The sequence below is a fragment of the Xenopus tropicalis genome, chromosome 5, assembly GCF_000004195.4.
Source record: "Xenopus tropicalis strain Nigerian chromosome 5, UCB_Xtro_10.0, whole genome shotgun sequence".
In the NCBI taxonomy this organism is placed as follows: Eukaryota; Metazoa; Chordata; class Amphibia; order Anura; family Pipidae; genus Xenopus; species Xenopus tropicalis.
Genome location: NC_030681.2, coordinates 60,028,846 through 60,047,883, shown reverse-complemented (window position 1 = coordinate 60,047,883; position 19,038 = coordinate 60,028,846). Strand labels below are relative to the sequence as shown.

General features: G+C 41.9%; 1 protein-coding gene across 1 annotated transcript in view; it reads right to left on the bottom strand.

The window, feature by feature from the left end:
- The window catches only part of plg (plasminogen), a 186,876-nt gene that overhangs the window by 104,826 nt on the left and 63,012 nt on the right, over positions 1-19,038 (bottom strand). The window contains exon 9 of the mRNA XM_002938570.5: positions 17,271-17,395. Within this exon, the coding sequence (XP_002938616.2) occupies positions 17,271-17,395 (125 nt within the window). The remainder of the gene's footprint in view (positions 1-17,270; positions 17,396-19,038) is intronic.

The window sequence follows — 19,038 nt, the reverse complement described above, 5'->3', positions numbered from 1 at the left end:
TCTCCTGTAGTTACATGACACACCTCAATGCAAGTGCTGTATTACACAGACTGAAATTCTTTCATTGCCAGCTGAATGGTTTCAAGTAGATCCGGCGCATCACCTGAAGAGGCAGCAACATTGGAGACAGCAGGACCACCATCTCCTGCAGGTCTCTGTATGGAACCTGCAAAAGTTCCCCAGTAGAGGAGGAAGCAGTGGCAGCAGCATGTGCACGACATGGTGCTACCCAAACTGGGGGGCACGACCACCACACTGACCTGCTGTTTGGGCTCATCCAGCAGGTCAATCAAATAAGGCAGAAGCTGCAGGAAATATAAGACATTTTGTTTGAGGGACAACCCTCCTCCTCCTTGTATATAAATTGTTGTTATGATTAGCACCATTGTCCGGTTTCTTATTTTTATATTAAAATTGTTTTTCTGTCTTCTGGATTTTTTTCCATTTATCTACTAATCAGATATATCTAATATAAATAAATTTAAAGCAACTGGACTTGTTAAGTAATCATTGAAGACGTTTCACTACTCATCCGAGCAGCTTCTTCAGTTCAACTGACTGGTATGGGAAGTCCTCAGCATATATACTCTTCCACTAATCCAATCACAATGGCACTTTGTAACTCTTCAGAAAGGTGACATCTGAAACTCACAGAGGTGTGAATGCTGTGGAGTTACTTTGAAAGGATTACCAAAGTATCATGCAACTCTTCAAAGCAGGTGTTACTTGTTAGAGTTGCATGAATGGATGTGTGAAGAGTTCTGAAACTGCAGGGGTACAGATGTTAGAACAGCATTGTATGTAGCAGACAGATGGTGTCAAAGTCCCCCACCTCTGTTTAGGGATGGTTTCTCCACTTTGACGTGAATGGCCTCTTTTACACCTCTTTCAAACCAGCGGTCTTCTTTGTCCAAAATTTGGACGTTGCTATTTTCAAAGGAGTGTCCCTTGTCTTTTAGGTGTAGAAATACAGCAGAGTCCTGGCCTGTAGTGTTCACCCTCCTATGCTGAGCCATTCGCTTGGAGAGCAGTTGCTTTGTCTCACCAATGTACAGGTCTGTGCACTCCTCGCTACACTGGACTGCGTATACAACATTGCTTTGTTTTTTCCTTAGGTGTTGGATCCTTTGGGTGTGGTGTTTGTTGAATATTCTCCTGAGTTTCTCCGACACTCCTGCTACATATGGGATGACTATATTGCGCCTTCTCTCTGCCTCAGGACAGTTATTCCTTTTGGTGTTCCTGTTGGGCTTAGTTGCTCTTGTTTTGACAAAGGCCCAGTCTGGGTAGCCACAAGCTTTCAGTGCTCCTCTGAGATGTTTACATTCCTTGTCCTTGGACTCTGTATCAGTTGTTACACTTTCCGCCCTGTGGTGTAGAGTTCTAATGACACCCAGTTTGTGTTCCAGCGGATGGTGGGAATTGAACAACAGATATTGATCCGTGTGAGTGGGTTTCCTGTATACGTCTGTTTTCAAGATACCCTCCTCTTGAATGGATATCAAACAGTCCAAAAAAGCAAGTTTGTTCTCATGGACATCCTCCCTTGTGAACTTGATGTTGTTGTCCACTGAGTTAATGTGTTCTGAAAAGGCCGCCACTTTGTTGGATCTGATTTTAACCCACATGTCATCTACATCATCAGATGTTAATCAGATGTTACTTGAAGTTGTTTGGATTATATAACACAACTATGACTATTCAAGATGTCAGTCCTGTAACATTACATTACATGGCATTTTAGATTCATTACATTTACACATAAATATATGGTTTATTCATTTTAATGTGGGATACAAAGCACTCAGATATTATCTGTTCAGTTGTATTATTAGTTGTGGCTGTGTTTGTAAGCTAGTAGTAATATATAAACTATAGATAAATAAAATAGTAGCAGCATACTGGCAGGAGTTGTCTGACAAGTCTGATATCCATAGATCTTCCTGACCAGATAAAATTTTCTGGTTTGGTGGCCTTCCATGTTAAAGATTTTATTTCTTCCTGTAACATCTGTGCCTCCTCCAAAGCTGGTCATTCTCTCCCCACTGGTCTTGTACAGCCATTACCTGTTCCCTCTCAACCCAGGACTCACTTAGCCATGGATTTATCATTGAATTGCCACCCTTTCAAGGCAACACTGTTATTTGGGTAGTTATAGACCGCTTCAGCAAGATGGCTCATGTTGCCCCTTTATGCAAACTTCCTTCTGCTATTAAGCTTTTTCAACTATTTATTCAACACATATATAGTAGTTTGTCTTCACAGCTTCCCGGTAGAAACTTTCTCTGACAGAGATTTCCAATTAATTTCCAAATTTTGGTGCTAACTTTGCAAATCTCTAGGGGTTAACCTCCAATTTTCTTTTGCTTACCATCCTCAATCTAATGGAGCTGCAGGAAGCATTAATTAAGCTTTGTAACAATTTCTTGATGCCATGTTTCCTGTTGCCAAGGTGACTTGACTGATCTACTCCCTTGAAAATGACACTACTATATACTAAAAACTTCAAGATTCCATAACTACAGGGTGTGTGATAAATTATATTATAGACTGAGTAAAGACAATCCCCTTTTGAGGTTTTAATATAAAAAAAGAAAACGGAATTAATGCAAGGGGATATGATTACTCTGTACAAGTACATTCGAGGGGATTATAGGCCTACTACCTGCTCACTGGATCCTATGCCCTCATCCCTACTAAAACAGTGTGTCCCTGCCCTCACTCCAGCTCTTACCCACATATTCAATTCCTCTTTGGCTTCTGGTACTTTTCCCTCTCTCTTCAAACAAGCATGTGTTAAACCCATTCTTAAAAAGGCTACGCTGGACCCATCCTGCCTTTCTAACTACCGTCCTGTCTCTATCCTGCCCCTAGCCTCTAAACTCCTGGAACGTCTTGTCTTTTCTTATGTCACTAACTTCCTCTGCACCCATAATTTGCTGGACCCTATGCAGTCTGGTTTTCGGCCTGCACACTCCACTGAGATGGCCTTATGTAGAGTGGCAAATGATCTCCAGACTGCCAAGGCCAAAGGATGCTACTCGGTCCTCATTCTCCTAGACCTTTCCTCTGCTTTTGATACTGTCGACCATTCTATTCTTATGCAAATTCTCTATTCTCTGGGTATCCGGGATCAGGCTGTATCCTGGTTCTCTTGCTATCTCTCTAACCGCTCCTTCTCTGTTGCTCTTGCTAACAAATCCTCTACCCCGGTTCCGCTTAGTGTGGGGGTGCCTCAGGGCTCTGTGCTTGGTCCTTTGCTGTTCTCCCTGTACACTCTCTCTTTAGGAGACCTTATTTCTTCTTTTGGTCTTAAATATCACTTATATGCAGATGACATCCAGATATATTTAGACACCCCTGCACAAACTGCTGATGTTCAAACCCAGATTGGTAACTGCCTCCTGGCTATCTCCTCCTGGATGAACCGACACCAGCTCAAACTTAACCTAGCTAAAACAGAGCTCATGGTCTTCCCGCCCAAACCTGGCCCTCCTCCTCCTTTCACCATTACTATTGATGGCATGACCATCAACCCTGTAAATTCTGTACACTGCCTTGGGGTTATCTTTGACCAGTCACTCTCCTTCTCTAACCATATTAATAACACTGCCAAAACCTGCCGTTTTTTCCTCCGCAATATTGCCAAGATACGCCCCTTTCTTTCACAAGTGACAGCTAAAACACTAATCCATGCCCTTATCCTTTCCCGCTTAGATTACTGTAATCTCCTGTTAACCAGCCTTCCAGACTCCCACCTCTCTCCCCTGCAATCAATTTTAAACTCTGCTGCCAGGATCCTCTGCTCTCTCCGAAGAGGGAACTTGTTCAGCCTCAATTAAGCTCTCTTGCATGGTTACCTGTTAAGCAAAGAATAGCTTACAAAATCCTTCTGCTGACATTCAAAGCCCTTCACTCCTCTGCTCCTCACTACATTTCTTCACTGGTCTCCCTGCATGTTCCTGGTCGTCTCCTCCGCTCCTCTCAGAGCCTCCGTCTTTTTACACCATCCACACCCATTGCTCTCTCTCGTCTTAAACCTTTCTATCTCGCTGCTCCTTACCTCTGGAACTCTATCCCTGAATCCCTCCGTAGGGAAAACTCACCCACTCTCTTTAAGAAAAAGCTCAGCTGTTACCTTCTGGAACACTAAAACATTATTTTGCCCAGTCCTGCGCTTAAGGGCAAATGCCCATACCTGATACACTCTTACCTTCCAGTTTGTGCCTGTATGTTACCCAGCCACTTAGATTGTAAGCTCTATGGGGCAGGGACCTCCTTCCTACTGTGTCTCATACCACATGGCACTTATATATATATATACATATATATATTTATTGTATTTATTTATTATATCACTTGTCCTCCGTGTGTAATTTTGTATTCTGTAAGACTTCTGTATTCAGAAGCCTTCTCCAGGGCCTGATGAGCACTGAACTAAATAGACTTAAAATCATGAAAAACAACTTCAGCAGCAGGAACCTCTACTTTGAGTACAGCAGAAGGTAGAAAAAGGGGATTCAATCCAAAAACACAAACAAATGGGGAGAAACCCAAAGCTTCATGCCTGAGGTTATTTTGAGCAAATTCAGCCCAGACGACCTGACTAGTTGTCATGGTTTTGATAGAAAAAACAGCAAATAAACTGTTTCAGGACTTGATTGGTTCTCTCTATGGAAAACCATGGAGGTGGAAAATCTCTTTAATGAAGCTACTTGCAAGAAGGGCATATGGGAGCCATTTTGGAAAATCAATCAATAACCACCATAATCGTAGTAAAATCTGCTGACTTTGGTAGATCTACAATAAAGTCCATGGATATATTGGACCAGGGTTGACTTGGAACAGGCAAAGGATGAAGGAGACCACAAGGGAGACAGCGAGGAATCTTTTTCTGTGCACGGATCGAACATGCAGCAACATAATTATGAGTGTGCAATGTGATAAGATCCACGATTTGAGAAAATCCTTTAATTAATTTTCTGCAAAAATTAGCAAAGCCAAGGAAACATTGTATGGCCTTCCTGCCTACAGGTGTAGGCCACTCAGTAACTGCAGAAACCTTGGCAGGATCCATCTCAAAGCTGGAAGACAAAACAAAGTACCCTAGATTTCTCCAATTTTGCATACAGATAATTTTCCCTTTAGTTGTAGAACTGACTTGACTTAAGGGATGTGTTCAGATAAGGAGGAAAACACCAGGATATCATCAAGGTATACTACATTACACGATTGCAACATGTAAAAAATATAATTTATGAAGACTGCAGAGACATTGCACAGCCATTCCAAGATACTCATAGTGGCCATCACAGGTAGTTTTCCACTCATCCCCTTGATGGATGTGAATCAGGTTGTAAGCACCCTGAAGATCAAGTTTGGAAAAAACCTTGGCTCCTTTTAATCTGTCAAAGAGGTCTGAAATTAGGGGGAGTGGATAGCAATTCTTGACTGTGATTGTATTGAGACCACGGTAGTTGATACATGGTCTGAGGTCTAAAGTATACACTTAAAATGGTAGGAGAAACTCCACCAGTGACGCAATAAGTGGTTCGATTATGTTTTCTTAACTAAGAAAGACCAAGAATAAGTGTAGTGGCAGGACATTCGCTGATTGGGAAGGAAATCTCAGTGTGTAACCACCCCACCCGTAACTGCAACATCACTGTCAAAAATGTTAACAGTCCAGGAGATACAGGTCGACCGTCTACCGCTTGAGCTGAGAGTGGCACTTTAAGATAAGCTGAGGCAAAGCCACACTTCTTGACAAAGAAAGTGTTGATAAAATTCCCTGCTGCCCCAGCTTCTAGGAATGCTTGACAGGAAAATAACTTAGAGGAATAGGATAGGGCAGCGGGTACAAAAATTCCAGTAACTTGCTTATCTGGGAGTGAAACTATTCTGCCTAGGGGAGACTTCCCACTCAGACATAGGTGGGAGCGTTTCCCTGACATTGAGGCTTTACAGGGCAGGCTTGAAGAAGGTGAGCACTCTGTCCACAATATAAGCACAGGCCCGAGGTCCTTCTACATGTCCTCTCCTCTGGGGACAGACGAGTGGCCCCTTATTGTATGGGCTCTTTGGCTTGAGAACTCTGGAGAGATGAGGGTTCTGAAACTGGCACAGAGGGAGCAAGGGGCCTACAGGATTGTGATTTCTGGGATTGCCTTTTTTAATCCTGGTGTCAATGCAGATAACAAGGGACAATAATCCTCAAATTGTGTAGGCAAATCCCTTGTGGCCAACTCATCCTTGATATTCTCATTCAGACCTTGCCAAAAAGCTGCGACCAGGGCATCATTGTTTCAGGTGACTTCGGCCCCCAGAGTACGGAAATCAATAGCATATTCTGCAGCAGACATAGAACCCTGGATGATCTTTATAAGACGGCAGAGGCATTGATATGCTGGCCTGGGGCATCAAAAATCTCAAGGAACACAAAGATAAAAGCAGAGGAATTGTGAATTAGAGGATCATCTCGTTCCTAAATGGTGACGCCCAGGCAAGTGCTTTACCATAAAGCAAAGCAATAATGTATGCCACCTTGAACTTTTCAGTGGGGAACTTCAGAGGGGAGAGCTCAAACTAAATGAGACACTGATTCAGGAATTTACAACAGGATCTCCCACATAACGAATAAGAGCAGGAATCTTGGGCTCCGAAGATTGTAACACAGCAGGAGGAGTAGCTGGGGCAGGAAATTGAGGAGGCGGAGCAGAAGCCCCTTGAGCACTTTGGAGGGCATCCAGTCAGGAGACAAAAAGCTGAAGGGACTGGGTTAGATGAGCCTGTTGAACCTCCTGGATCTCTAGACACTTGAGGAGCACTTCCAGGACATTCTCCAAGGAGCCAGCAGCGGCAGTGTGAGACGGCTCCATGTTGGCCCAAGCTAATCTGTCATGAACTGTAGTGTAGAGGAGCCCATAAACTGCCAGAACTAACCTCTTAGATGTAGCAGGAGAGCCCTGACAACCCCAGTCTTCACTGACACCCTTTTGGAGCCCCTGAACTTTCTGTGGTGGAGTTGACAGGGATCCAACACAAGGCCAAAGTTAATCTGAATATGCAGTACCAATTGAATCAGGTAAAGTCAAGCAATAGGCCAGTGGAAGGCAAAAGTCAAAACCAGCAGAAATCAGTGCAATATGAGCTTTAGCAAGGGCAGAATACACTAAACCAGCTTGGGCACCAAAACAAGGAAAGAAACGTCTTTTGAAGGGCACTCCGAACTCCATTCAAAACTTTGCACTGGGTGACAATGTATTCAAGGTTAACTAAAGTGGGTGGAGCCACCTACAACCAATCACATTTCTTATGTGAAAGTGGGCAGAGCAACCAACAGCCAATTAGATTTCACCCATTAAATTTCATTAGTTTATATTTAAACTGCTGCCTCTCTCACAGCATTAATGGCAGGGTCCCCACCCTTTACAGAGTTAGCATTGGTGGACTGCAGTTTAAGGTTAGTAAAAGTGGGCAAAGCCACCAACAGCCAGATTTCACTCATTAGGGTTGATTCACTAAAGTGCGTTAATTTTTATTGCACTTTTTTTGTGTTAAAAAAGACGTGACAATTAGCTCGCGATTCACTACAGTATTAGTGCATGCGTTAATTTGCGCGCAACCACATGCGGTAATGTTAACGCATGCATTAATTCGTGCACAGAAAAGAATACTAACGCATGATTCACAAACACTTAGACGCGCTAAATATCGCATTAGACTATGCGAAAATTAACACCTACTTGAGGCAGGCGGTAATTATAGAAAAGTACAGTTAATGAGCTTTTGGCAATAAAATATGGACTTTGCAGTGTTATTTATTCAAGTCTGTGTTGGCCCTAGAGTGATGCAGCCTCCAGTTTGCCGCATATAAATAGTAGCCGCATATAAATAGTGCATATAAATAGTAGCATATAAATAGTAGCCACATATAAATAGTGCATATAAATAGTAGCATATAAATAGTAGCCACATATAAATAGTGCATATAAATAGTGGCATACAAATAGTAGCCGCATATAAATAGTGCATATAAATAGTAGCATATAAATAGTAGCATATAAATAGTAGCCACATATAAATAGTGCATATAAATAGTAGCATATAAATAGTAGCATATAAATACAGTAGTAGCCGCATATAAATAGTAGCATATAAATAGTGCATATAAATAGTAGCCGCATATAAATAGTAGCATATAAATAGTAGCCACATATAAATAGTGCATATAAATAGTAGCATATAAATACAGTAGTAGACGCATTTAAATAGTAGCCACATATAAATAGTGCATATAAATAGTAGCATATAAATAGTAGCCGCATATAAATAGTAGCCACATATAAATAGTAGCCACATATAAATAGTGCATATAAATAGTAGCATATAAATATTAGCCGCATATAAATAGTGCATATAAATAGTAGCATATAATAAACTGGATCTAGCCAACAACAGCCAATCAGATTTCATTCAGTGACTTTGCAGGTTTTTTAAAGCACTGAGCGAAACTATAGGGAAATGCAAGGAGTGCAAGTGCTTTAAATATAAGTGGTTTTACATGCAAGTGAGTGCAGAAAAACTGGACCGCAACTATGCTTGTGGATGTATACAAGCCCTTATAAGTAGCAATAAGCAAAATTTATCACCAGCTATGGATTTGCGGAAAAAATTATTTGACACGGCCACTCCTGGTAGTCTTTAAAGGTGCCATTTTTGAAGTGCCGTTCTGCTGTTGCATTGCTCTTGCGGCGTTCAGGTATTGTTTGGTTTTAGCTTGGGAAAAGCTTGCTTTCATGGAAGGGTGCCTAGGGGATGTTTAAATTCCCTATATACCTTTGTCCCTGTAGCACACCAAGAGAAAGAAGGATTTAGATCTGTGGTCCTACAGCCTTAACTTACAGCTGCCCTCTTGCTTGATAGGTCCCTCTTTGTTGTGGGAGTTTCCTGTCTTTTGTTTTAGGGGCTTGGGAACTCAGTTGTAATGTTTTCTTTTTCTTTTGCTTCTTGCTTCAGCTAAGCTTGCCCTCTTCATGGCAGAGTCGGCGCAAAGGAAAAGAAGGAAGTCCAGTGCTTTACCTCTAGTGTTTGCTGGCTGTTTCGATCCACCTCTGCGGGGGAAGAAATTTTGCAAGTTGAGTGCCTTTGGGGTCCGGAGCTTCAGTGTCCAGGGAAGATATAGCTTCTTCATCTTCTTCAGAAGTCGAGAGCTTCAGGGAAGGTTCAACTTGTGATTTATTTTCGGATGAGGAGGAGGAGTCTACAGCTTTTGACTTGTCTTTGGTGTACTCCTTAATTAAGGTGGTGAAACACATTCTTGGAATAGAAGACACAATCGAGTCACAAAAGGCAAAAGTTCTTCCTTCCTCTTCAAGACTGAAGGAGTTTTTTTCCTCTCTTTCCAGAGGTATCTAAGTTTATCTTTTCAGAGTGGAGCAAGGCGGCAAAGAAAATATCCTATAATACTTTGGCTACAAGGTTCTCAAAGTTTAAGGAACAGGAGACCAAAAATTGGGATTCACCTTCAAGGGTTATCCATGTGTCCAAGAAGTCAACTCTTCCTATCGATGATTCGTCTGTCTTGAAGGATCCGATGGACAGAAGAGTCGAGACTGAATTGCGCAAGGTCTATCAGGTGGCTGGAGTCTCATGTAAACTGGCAGTAGCGCTTGTGTCAGTCACTAAAGCTGTTTCCTTGTGGATTGACAGCTTAGATATGGTGGTGTCCGATGGTACAGATGCAGCAGATATCAGTGTTGGCTCCAGATCCATGGCAGTGTCAGTTTCGGCTAGAGGGGCCCTGTGGTTGAGAGCCTGGGGAGCAGATACAGCCTCCAAGGTGAGCCTCTGCAATTTGCCTTATGTGGGAGGTCGTCTTTTTGGTCCAAAGTTGAATGAAGTCATTTTGAAAGCTACAGGGGGCAAGCTCCTTTCTCCTAAAAGTGAAAAAGAAGATGAAATCACAACCGTTCAGGGGGTTTCTTTTTCGAGGCTCAGGTAGGGCAAGAGGTCCCTCTTCCAGATCTAGATATTTCTTCAGAGACAGCGCCAGACAATCCTCTTGGAGACGAGGTCAGTCCATGATCAAGACTTCCCCGACAGCAAAGAAGTCCTCCTGACTATCAGTCTCCCGGGGACTCTCGAGTCAGTGCCAGACTTTCGAAATTTTATCCAGTCTGGGAGCACTCAATTACAGACCAATGGGTCTTAGTGGTGTTAAGAAGAGGATACCGCAGTTTTTGTCAATGCCAACTCAGAACGTATTTTTTGTGTCTCCAATCCTTCGTTCCCGGGAGAAAAGGGAGGCTATGGAGACATATGTTCAGATGCTTCTGGATCAGGAAGTCGTTGTCCCAGTTCTAGTTGAGGAGAGGGGAAGAGGCATTTATTCCCTTCTCTTTTTAGTCTGGAAGGCCTCGAGAGGGTGGAGACCAGTGTTGGATTTGAAGAAAGTGAATGTCTTTGTACGGGTGCAGAAGTTCAAAATGGAGTCAATCAACACCATCATTGCAGCTGTGCAGGAAGGAGATTGCCTTTTGTCAATCGATTTAAAGGAAGCTTACCTCCACCTCCCGATAGCAAAGCAACACCAGTGTTTTTTAAGCTTTGCAGTTGGTCAAAGACATTTTCAGTTTCAGGCTCTACTGTTTGGCCTCTCAACCTCTCCCAGGACTTTCACCGATGTCCTTGTCACATTAATAGCAGAATTACGAAAGCAAGGTTTGGCTGCCATTACTTGGACGACATTCTTCTGTCCGCAAAGTCCCCAGAAATTTTGTTGGCACACAGGGATGTGGCCATCTCTTTTCTTCAGTCTCACGGATGGCTAATAAACTGGGACAAAAGTCATTTACAGCCATCTCAATCCCTAATCTACTGGCTCAGATCAATACAGTAGACAATGTAGTCAACTTGCCACAGCTAAAGATGCTTCGCATTTTACAGGAAGTAAAGTGCTTCAGTCTACAGAGTTCGTTGTCAGCAAGGCAGTTCATGTCACTCCTGGTTCTACTAGCAGCCTCCATTCCGATGACCAGGTGGGCTAGGTTCCATATGACAGAGGCCCAACTCTATTTTCTAGCCCATTGGGATCGATGGGCAAAAGACTGGAATCAGTTAATCTTCCTGTCTCCTCAGCTCAAGGACAGACAGTGGTGGCAAGACCCAGAGAACTTGTCCAAGAGTTTTCCCCTTACTCAACTCAATTAGAAAATTCTGTCAACGGATGCTTCCTCCCAAGGCTGGGGAGCTCTCCTAGAGAACAGTGTGGCACAAGGGGTATGGGAGTTCCCGATGCAGAGCACGCAATCGAACATTCTAGAATTGAATGCAGTCTTTCAGGCGCTGATGGCATTTGCCCCAGACTTAAAGGGTATGGCAGTAAAACTAAAAATAGAAAATTCCTCAGCAGTGTCGTATGTGAAGAGACAGGGAGGAACCAAAAGCTGCTCCCTATGGAAGACGGTGTAACCAATCCTGTCCTGGGCAGAGGGGAATCTGGAACATCTGACTACGGTTCATGTTCTGGGGAATCACAATCAACAAGTGGACTATCTCAGTCAAATAGTCTTGTCAAAGCACAAGTGGAAACTGCATCCAGAAGTTTTTCACATGCTGGTGGAGAGATAGGGTCTTCCGGAGATAGACCTTTTGCCAACCCTAGAGAATGCCCAGTTGGCAATCTTTTATACAAGAAGGTTCAGTCCATTAGCCATAGGAACGGACGCTCTCCTTCAGACATGTTTTTCCTCCAATCCCTCTACTTCTGTTAGTTACTTCTTTTGAAGATTATTCAGGAGAGGGCGGAAGTAAACCTGCTAGCCCCCTCATTGGCCTCGTCGCCCATGTTTTCCGCTGCTGAGGAAATTAGCGATAGCAGACACATGGACTCTTCCAGTGACAGAGAATCTACTGTCTAAAGGTCCAGTGGTTCATCCAGACCCAGGGTCTCTTTCTCTGATGGCATGGCGACTGAGCGCAAGAGGCTCCTAGATTTGGGTCTGTCACACTCAGGGATAGCGTCTGCGCTTAAAGCACGAAAGCAGTCCACTTCAAATGTTTATTACAAAATCTGGGAAAGATTTCTTGTGTGGCAGAGGCAGTCCGCGATCAGTGCTTTTCCTCCTCCTTTGTCGCAAATTCTGGATTTTCTGCAGGAGGGGTTAAGCAAAGGCTTGCAGAGCAGAACTCTAAAAGTTCATGTAGCTGCTCTGTCGGCAATGACAGGAATTAAATGGGCAGAGGATCCGATTGTGAAATGTTTCTTCTCGGCCTCCAAAGAGGACTTTATCTCCAGTCTGGGATCTCCCTCTGGTGCTAAAAGCCCTCTGCGAACCTCCCTTTGAGCCTTTACAAGAGGCATCATTGTGGAGGGTCACGCTAAAGACACTGTTTTTGGTGGCAATAGTGTCAGCAGCAAGGGCCAGCCTTCTACATGCTTTGTCTGTGAAAGATCAAGACATTGTTTTCTGGCCAGATAAAGTAGTTCTGAAGCCAGTAGATTCCTTTCTGCCAAAGGTGGTTTCTACTTTTCACCTTGCACAGGAGACTGTAATACCGGTATTGCTGGAGAGTCCTGACGTGTCTGAGGAAACTTAGGAATCTAGACCCAGTCAGAACACTTAAACATTACCTAACAATGACGCAGTCCTCAAGAAAGACTGGCAAATTGTTCGTTTTTTTGGGGGCCCTCGAGAAGGGGAACCCCCGGCCAAGTCTACTATTGCAAGATGGATTGTAATGCTTATCCAAAAAGCTTATAACCTCTAGGGCAAGCAAGCACCTGCAGGTCTTAAGGCTCATTCGACAAGGACTGTAGCCACCTCCTGGGCAGTGGAGGCGAATGTTCCAGAATCGATGATTTGTGACAGGTACCTTCTTTAAGTTCTATCGTTTGAATGTGAAGAATTCTTCTCAGTCTAATTTTGCTTTAGCAGTGTTGCGGTCTATTTCTGTTGATTAAATTCTTGTTCGCTCCCTCATGTGTTTTATTGCTTGGGTACATCCCGTAGTAATGCTGACATGAGGAGGCCAGGAAAAAGGGAAATTTCCTATCATACATACCGTAAATTTCTTTTCCTGGTCACTACTCATGTCAAATCGGGACAGATACGCTAATCACTACTTATAAGTTCCATGCAGGATGTTGACACTATGTAGAGAGACTTGACTAAACGGGAAATCACGTTCAGTATTGGTAAATGCAAGTTTATGCACTTTGCTAGAAATAACATAAATGCTAGTTATACACTAAAAGGTAGTGTCATGTTGTAGCAGTAAGGCTCCACATGTAAAAGGTTAAATTTTCAATTTAGAAAGTCTGCGTGGAATCCACATTGGAAGGAAACCCCTCACGGTAGGGGGTAATTCACAAATACCCCCTAAATGACACTGAAGTCGGGCTGGCTGGCGAAGTGTGAAGAGCCAGAATAAATCAACAAGGGTAACCAAATTATCATACCTGTGCTACAGTGGGGGTCTGTCTCTTCTTAGCAGATTCTTAGCTAATATTTCTTTAGGCCCATAGAATAAATATTTTTTAATAAAGATAAAAATCATGGTGCCCAGTCATTAGCTTATAGCTAGAGCTCCCAACAGACTCCAAACACTCCCGTGTTATGATGATCCCTCGCGGGATCATCCAATATTCTGATAAAACCAGAATAATATGCGTTAGGCCCAGTGTTTTTGGTGTCTATGAAAAGAGAATTCTGGTGAATACTTATAAGTATTTAAGGATAGCTGGAAAATAAAAATGTCAACAGAACAGCCAGTTACCAAATGGTGACGCGCCCTCACCTTTCTCATTGGATGGGGGGCGTGAACTTTGTAACCTGGGGTGGTCATGTGACAAGTTCCTGGGCACTCCCCCCTCATGCATATGGTAATGAGGGAGGGGCCCAGCAGGAAGGTTAAAAAGGGTACAGACCCAGGTACTGATAGCTCATTCTGGAGGTCTCAACTTACGTTGGGGGATGGGCTCAGGATTTTTCAAGCTCTTGCCTCAGAGGACACAACAGATCACTCGGTAATGTACTTGGGGTTTTCTCTGTGTTTTTATCCCCTTTTATTTTATTGGCTGTTTGTATATGTATATGTCTCTTTTTGTAACATCTTTTTAAAGTGCACTGTTTACCCTTGTAATATTAAATATAAAATTTAATAAGTTCTGCCCTTTGGCTCTATAACGATCTCCACGAACCATGTATGACTGCTTAGGCTTAGGTATTGTAACTGCTGGGCTGTGTGTGTTGAGTAGGGGGGGCCAGTTCTGTGTAACTACTAATTAGCTAGTGGACTGTCAGCAGGAGAGTGTGTATGTAAATTAACCATGGCTGCTGGGGTGTGTGTGTGTGGAAGTAGTAGAACTATCCCTCAAGTTTGTGTATGATATATTTGGGTAATTAGGTTTCTATCGCCTGTTAATGATAGATGGGTGCAGCGAATAGTTATTTGGGGCGGTGGTGTGTTTGGGGGTGCTTGATGCTACTCTAACCTGTGTGAAAGGTGACTGAATGTTACCCCCTTGTTCCCCGTCCCGGTGTCAGACGCGCCTGTGAGTGGCGTGTTCCTGACAGGTAGTGTGTTGGGGATTTGTAACTCTAGGCTGAATCGTTCATTAGCTACTAAAGCAAATGAAGCACTGACTTCCATAAAAAAACTGCAATAAAGGAGAAGGAAAGATATAATCATTAGGATGTGCCAAATGTTAGGTACCCCCAGTGATAGTAATCACCTACCTGATTTGGAGCTTCTGTTAGCAGAAAACTGCATCAGCTTGGGGTACCTGCGAGCGAGTGATCCTCTTCCTTCCAACTTCTTTCATCATTATCCCAAGGCTGATGCAGTAGAGCGAAATTTTTATTAAAATTTGACTGTTCACTCTACTGCACATGTGCAAGCAGTGCAAAGAAAGAAGAAGGAATAGGACTACTCAATCGCAGGTACCCTGGGCTGGTGCCGTTTTCTGCTAAAAGGTGCACCAGCCCAGGGCATCAGGTAAGTATTTACAATCACTGAGGGTTTCCTAACATTTTTTTATATTTAATTTTATATACAAGGGATGTCAATGGGGTCTTCAGTAGCCCCTTCATATGCAAAAGCTGAGTTCGCACGCGAGAAATCCTATTTGGGGTGATTTGCCTGCAAGAATTTGTGAGAGATAAATGCGGCAAATTGCAACATTTTTATGCAATTTTCTGAAATGTCATAAAAATCTGCAAACTTAGTAAAGCTTTGCGGCTTGGTACTTTGGAGTAAAAAGAAATGTGTACCCATTATAGATTTGGGGGAAGGTGTACTCTCCAAAAACATATGGCTTTCTGGGGTGAGTGTACTTTTTTGTAGCATTATTCCACATAAAGGATGTAAATGTGTTGATTTCGCAGGAGCTGAAATGACAGATCATATGGGGGTATGTTCCCATTGGAGCCCCTGCATGCCACATATTTAGGTAAACCTATACATATTTGGTATCAAACTGTTCAGTGGATCCCTGGCATTCAAATTTATCTTGGTACCTAATGTGGGAGATAAGATGCTGCAAGGTGGAAGCTTTGAGGGAATTTTTGGAAATGTCATCAAAATTGCTAACTTTAGAAAAGCTTTGTAGCTTGGTACTTTGGAGTAGAAGGACATGGGTACCAATTTTAGATTTGGGGGAATGTCTACTTTCAAAAAATATATGACTTTCTAAGGTAAGCATACTTTTACTAGCTTTATCCCACATATAATGATGTAAATGTGTTGATTTTGCAGAAGCTGAAATGATAGATCATATGGGGGTATGTTCACATTGGGGCCCCTACATGCCGCATACTTAGGTAAACCTATACATATTGGCCATCAAACTGTTCAGTGGACCCCTGGCATTCATATTTAGGGTGTTTTATTTGGTTACTTTATGACCTCTAGGAGATAAGATACTGGAAGCTTTGAAGCGATTTTTTAAAAATATCACAAATTTAAAACCAATACCTTTAGGAAAGCATTGAGAATTGATAGTTTGGAGTAGACAGACAGTTGTGCCTACTCTGGATTCCCCAGAATCTGTTCTTTCTAAAAATGTACAATTTTCTGGAATAAAGCAGTGCTTTGGAAATTTGGTAGTGTACTGCTGGGAGTTTTTGACCTATACAAGTGAGAAATTTCCATACAACTATATATATTTGGTATTGGCACGTTGCAGGAGACATGGGACTTTCCAAATCAGTTGTATTTTCGTGCATAAAATAATTTTTGTTTCTGGTATGTGTGTTTTTATTATGGAAATTTTTTTTATTTAGAAGCCTATATCTTGTTACAGAATTGGAATTACACAAAAACTCTACCATATTTTGAAAGCTTAGGTTGTCCTGAAAAAAATGATATATTGTTTTCTGGGTAAACTAAAAGTCTCCCCGAGGAAAGGCCCCACAAGTGAAACAGTGCAAAATTTTCATAAACTGTCTGGCAATACAAGTTACGCTTTGACCAAAATGGCTGGCAGGTGGTAGCACACCAAGAAATCTAACAAATGGTGCTCACTGGAGGGATATCATCCGTTACTCTTATGTAAGAGGAAGTTTATTATGTCATATTAAGACATATCCTGAATTACATATGGCTCCTCCTCCCCTGGGAATAGCAAAGCAAAATGGGCTCTAGGTGAAAGTTGTTATTCGCTTTAGGAAAATGTGATGGTGCTGGCAAGTGGAGGGGATATATGCAATGTAAATGATTAGTGATGACCGAATCTGTCCTGTTTCGCTTTGCCGAAAAGTTTGCAAATCTTTTAAAAGTTTTGTGAGACAGCGAATGTGTCATTTTTTTTAAAGTCTTTTTAACTCTTAAAAAAAATGACTTGCGCGGAAAAAAATTTTGACGCATCATTTTATTTACACACGTGACAAATTTTTACACTCCGAATGTTGTTGCCCGTTTCACAAAACATTATACCAATGGCGAAACACGGATATTTGTGGCGAATCCATGCCTGCCAAATTATTTCGCCCATAACTACAAATGATGCCTTTTGGGTGGGGGTGACGTGCCCAACTGATATACATTGTAGAAAAATGTAGGCTTTACATGTCCTTTAAGTGCATCTGATGTGGTCATTAGTTTTTGCAGGGCTAAAAAATGCCTTAAAATCAATGTAAATGTACCTTTCCATGATTCTATGTTTTTTTTTTACAAACATTTTTGGCAAAGCAAATTACTGAATTCATTACCTACACTCCTAAAAATAAAGAAGAATATAAAAATTAAATAATAATTTCTAAATTTACCATTGACTGTTGGTGCATCGCAACTTGGTATATTACAGTATTCCCATCTTGTTTCACTATCAGTAGTATAACACCAAGGCATGGACTCACCATCTGGATTCCTGCAATAGTTCTTTTCTAAATTTCTAAAAAAAAACAAAAAGCAGGAAGGACACACGTAAACAGTTAGTTTGCTAATGTTTTTATTTCATGAACATGAACATTAAAGGTGCATTAGCATTAAACCTAAAGTTTTATCATAAAACTTAAAGTTTGCATTTGTGCCTAAAAGACTAAAGAAGGTTAAGTAAAGAGGTAAGCAAAGACTCTGATTTACTCTTAAGCTAATGTAACATATAATGTTTTCTTAACCATCTTAAAAAATGACAATTTGCTCCAATTTCAGGGCAAAAATAAACACTTCAGCATTTTAAGGCTAAAATCTACAGGGCGAGCAGACTGCAGTAGATTGAAGTGTGTGCCAAAATCGAAGTGCTCTGATAAGGCTAATTCAGTAGAACGAAAGCTATATATAAAAGGTAGCAGCCCTTGTGAGGCCTCCTTCTTTAAAAACTGCATCAGTGCCCCCCAATTTTTTAGCTTCAATTGCTCATACTGCATCTCTGGAATCACTTGCAGGTTTACATTTAAACAAATAAGCACTCACTTCAAATCTCATGCAAGCTGGACAATTAGGAGTATCTAAGGGAGAAAACTCTTGCTTCCAAAATGTACCTAATTCCAGTATGTGGAACTGAACAAATCCACATTAATTTTCACAAATATATGGATGTAGTGGGATAGGTATCATTATCTAAAGTTAGTAAACCCCCCATACAGTATTACAATTTTATTGTAAAGTGATAAATAACTGCATGTTTTATGCAGGTATATATTGAAATGATTTAGGTATAAATGCTAAAAATGCTGAATGAAAGATTATCTTTTGGATATGGTAATTACTAAGAATAATTAATCCATCTCTTGTATTTGCCTGTGTCTGCATTTAGGGAATAGTGATCATAACATGGTTTCCTTTGAGACAAATCCGTAAGGGAATAAATAAAACACCAAATTTAGACATGCAAAATTTGGAAATAGAAGGGCATCTCTGCAATATATTAAAGGGCTTTTCACAAGGATAAACACAAAAGGAAAATGGAATGTCTTTAAAATGATGCAAGTTAGTATATTCCCCTTGTAAGACAAGGAAAGACATCACGAAGCAAAACTATGGCCTGATACAAGTGTCAGTGTCAGGCCCGGATTTGTGGCGAGGCCACAAAGGCCCGGGCCTAGGGCGGCAAATACACAGGGGCGGCATGCCGCCCCGCCGCAAGCAAATGTTAACATTTTGCTCCCATACGGAGCAATGGGGACATCTCCCCACTGCTCCGTATGGGATTTCTAAGTTAGGCGCTTGCGCATGCGCATTAGCGATAGGGGTTGTTCGCGCATGCGCAAGTTAGGCGCATGCGCATTCGCGTTTACGCGGCGGGGGTGGGGAGGCGCCGAATGGGGGCGGCCTTGGGGCGCCCCAAGTAGAAATCCGGCCCTGGTCAGTGTTGAGGTTAGTAAGAAAAAACATACTGTTAAGCATTCAGGTTAGAAGAGACAGCTAAAGCTTTTACCAGGCCAATAAAGCATGCAAAAAAGCAGCTAAAATAGAGATGGAAAAGGGTATTGCAGCGAAGGTTCATATAATCAAAAAATATTCTTTAAATATGTAAGATCAGAGGGAAGTCAATTGGTTGATAAGATCAGAGAAAAAAAGAGATCCATTTTTTAT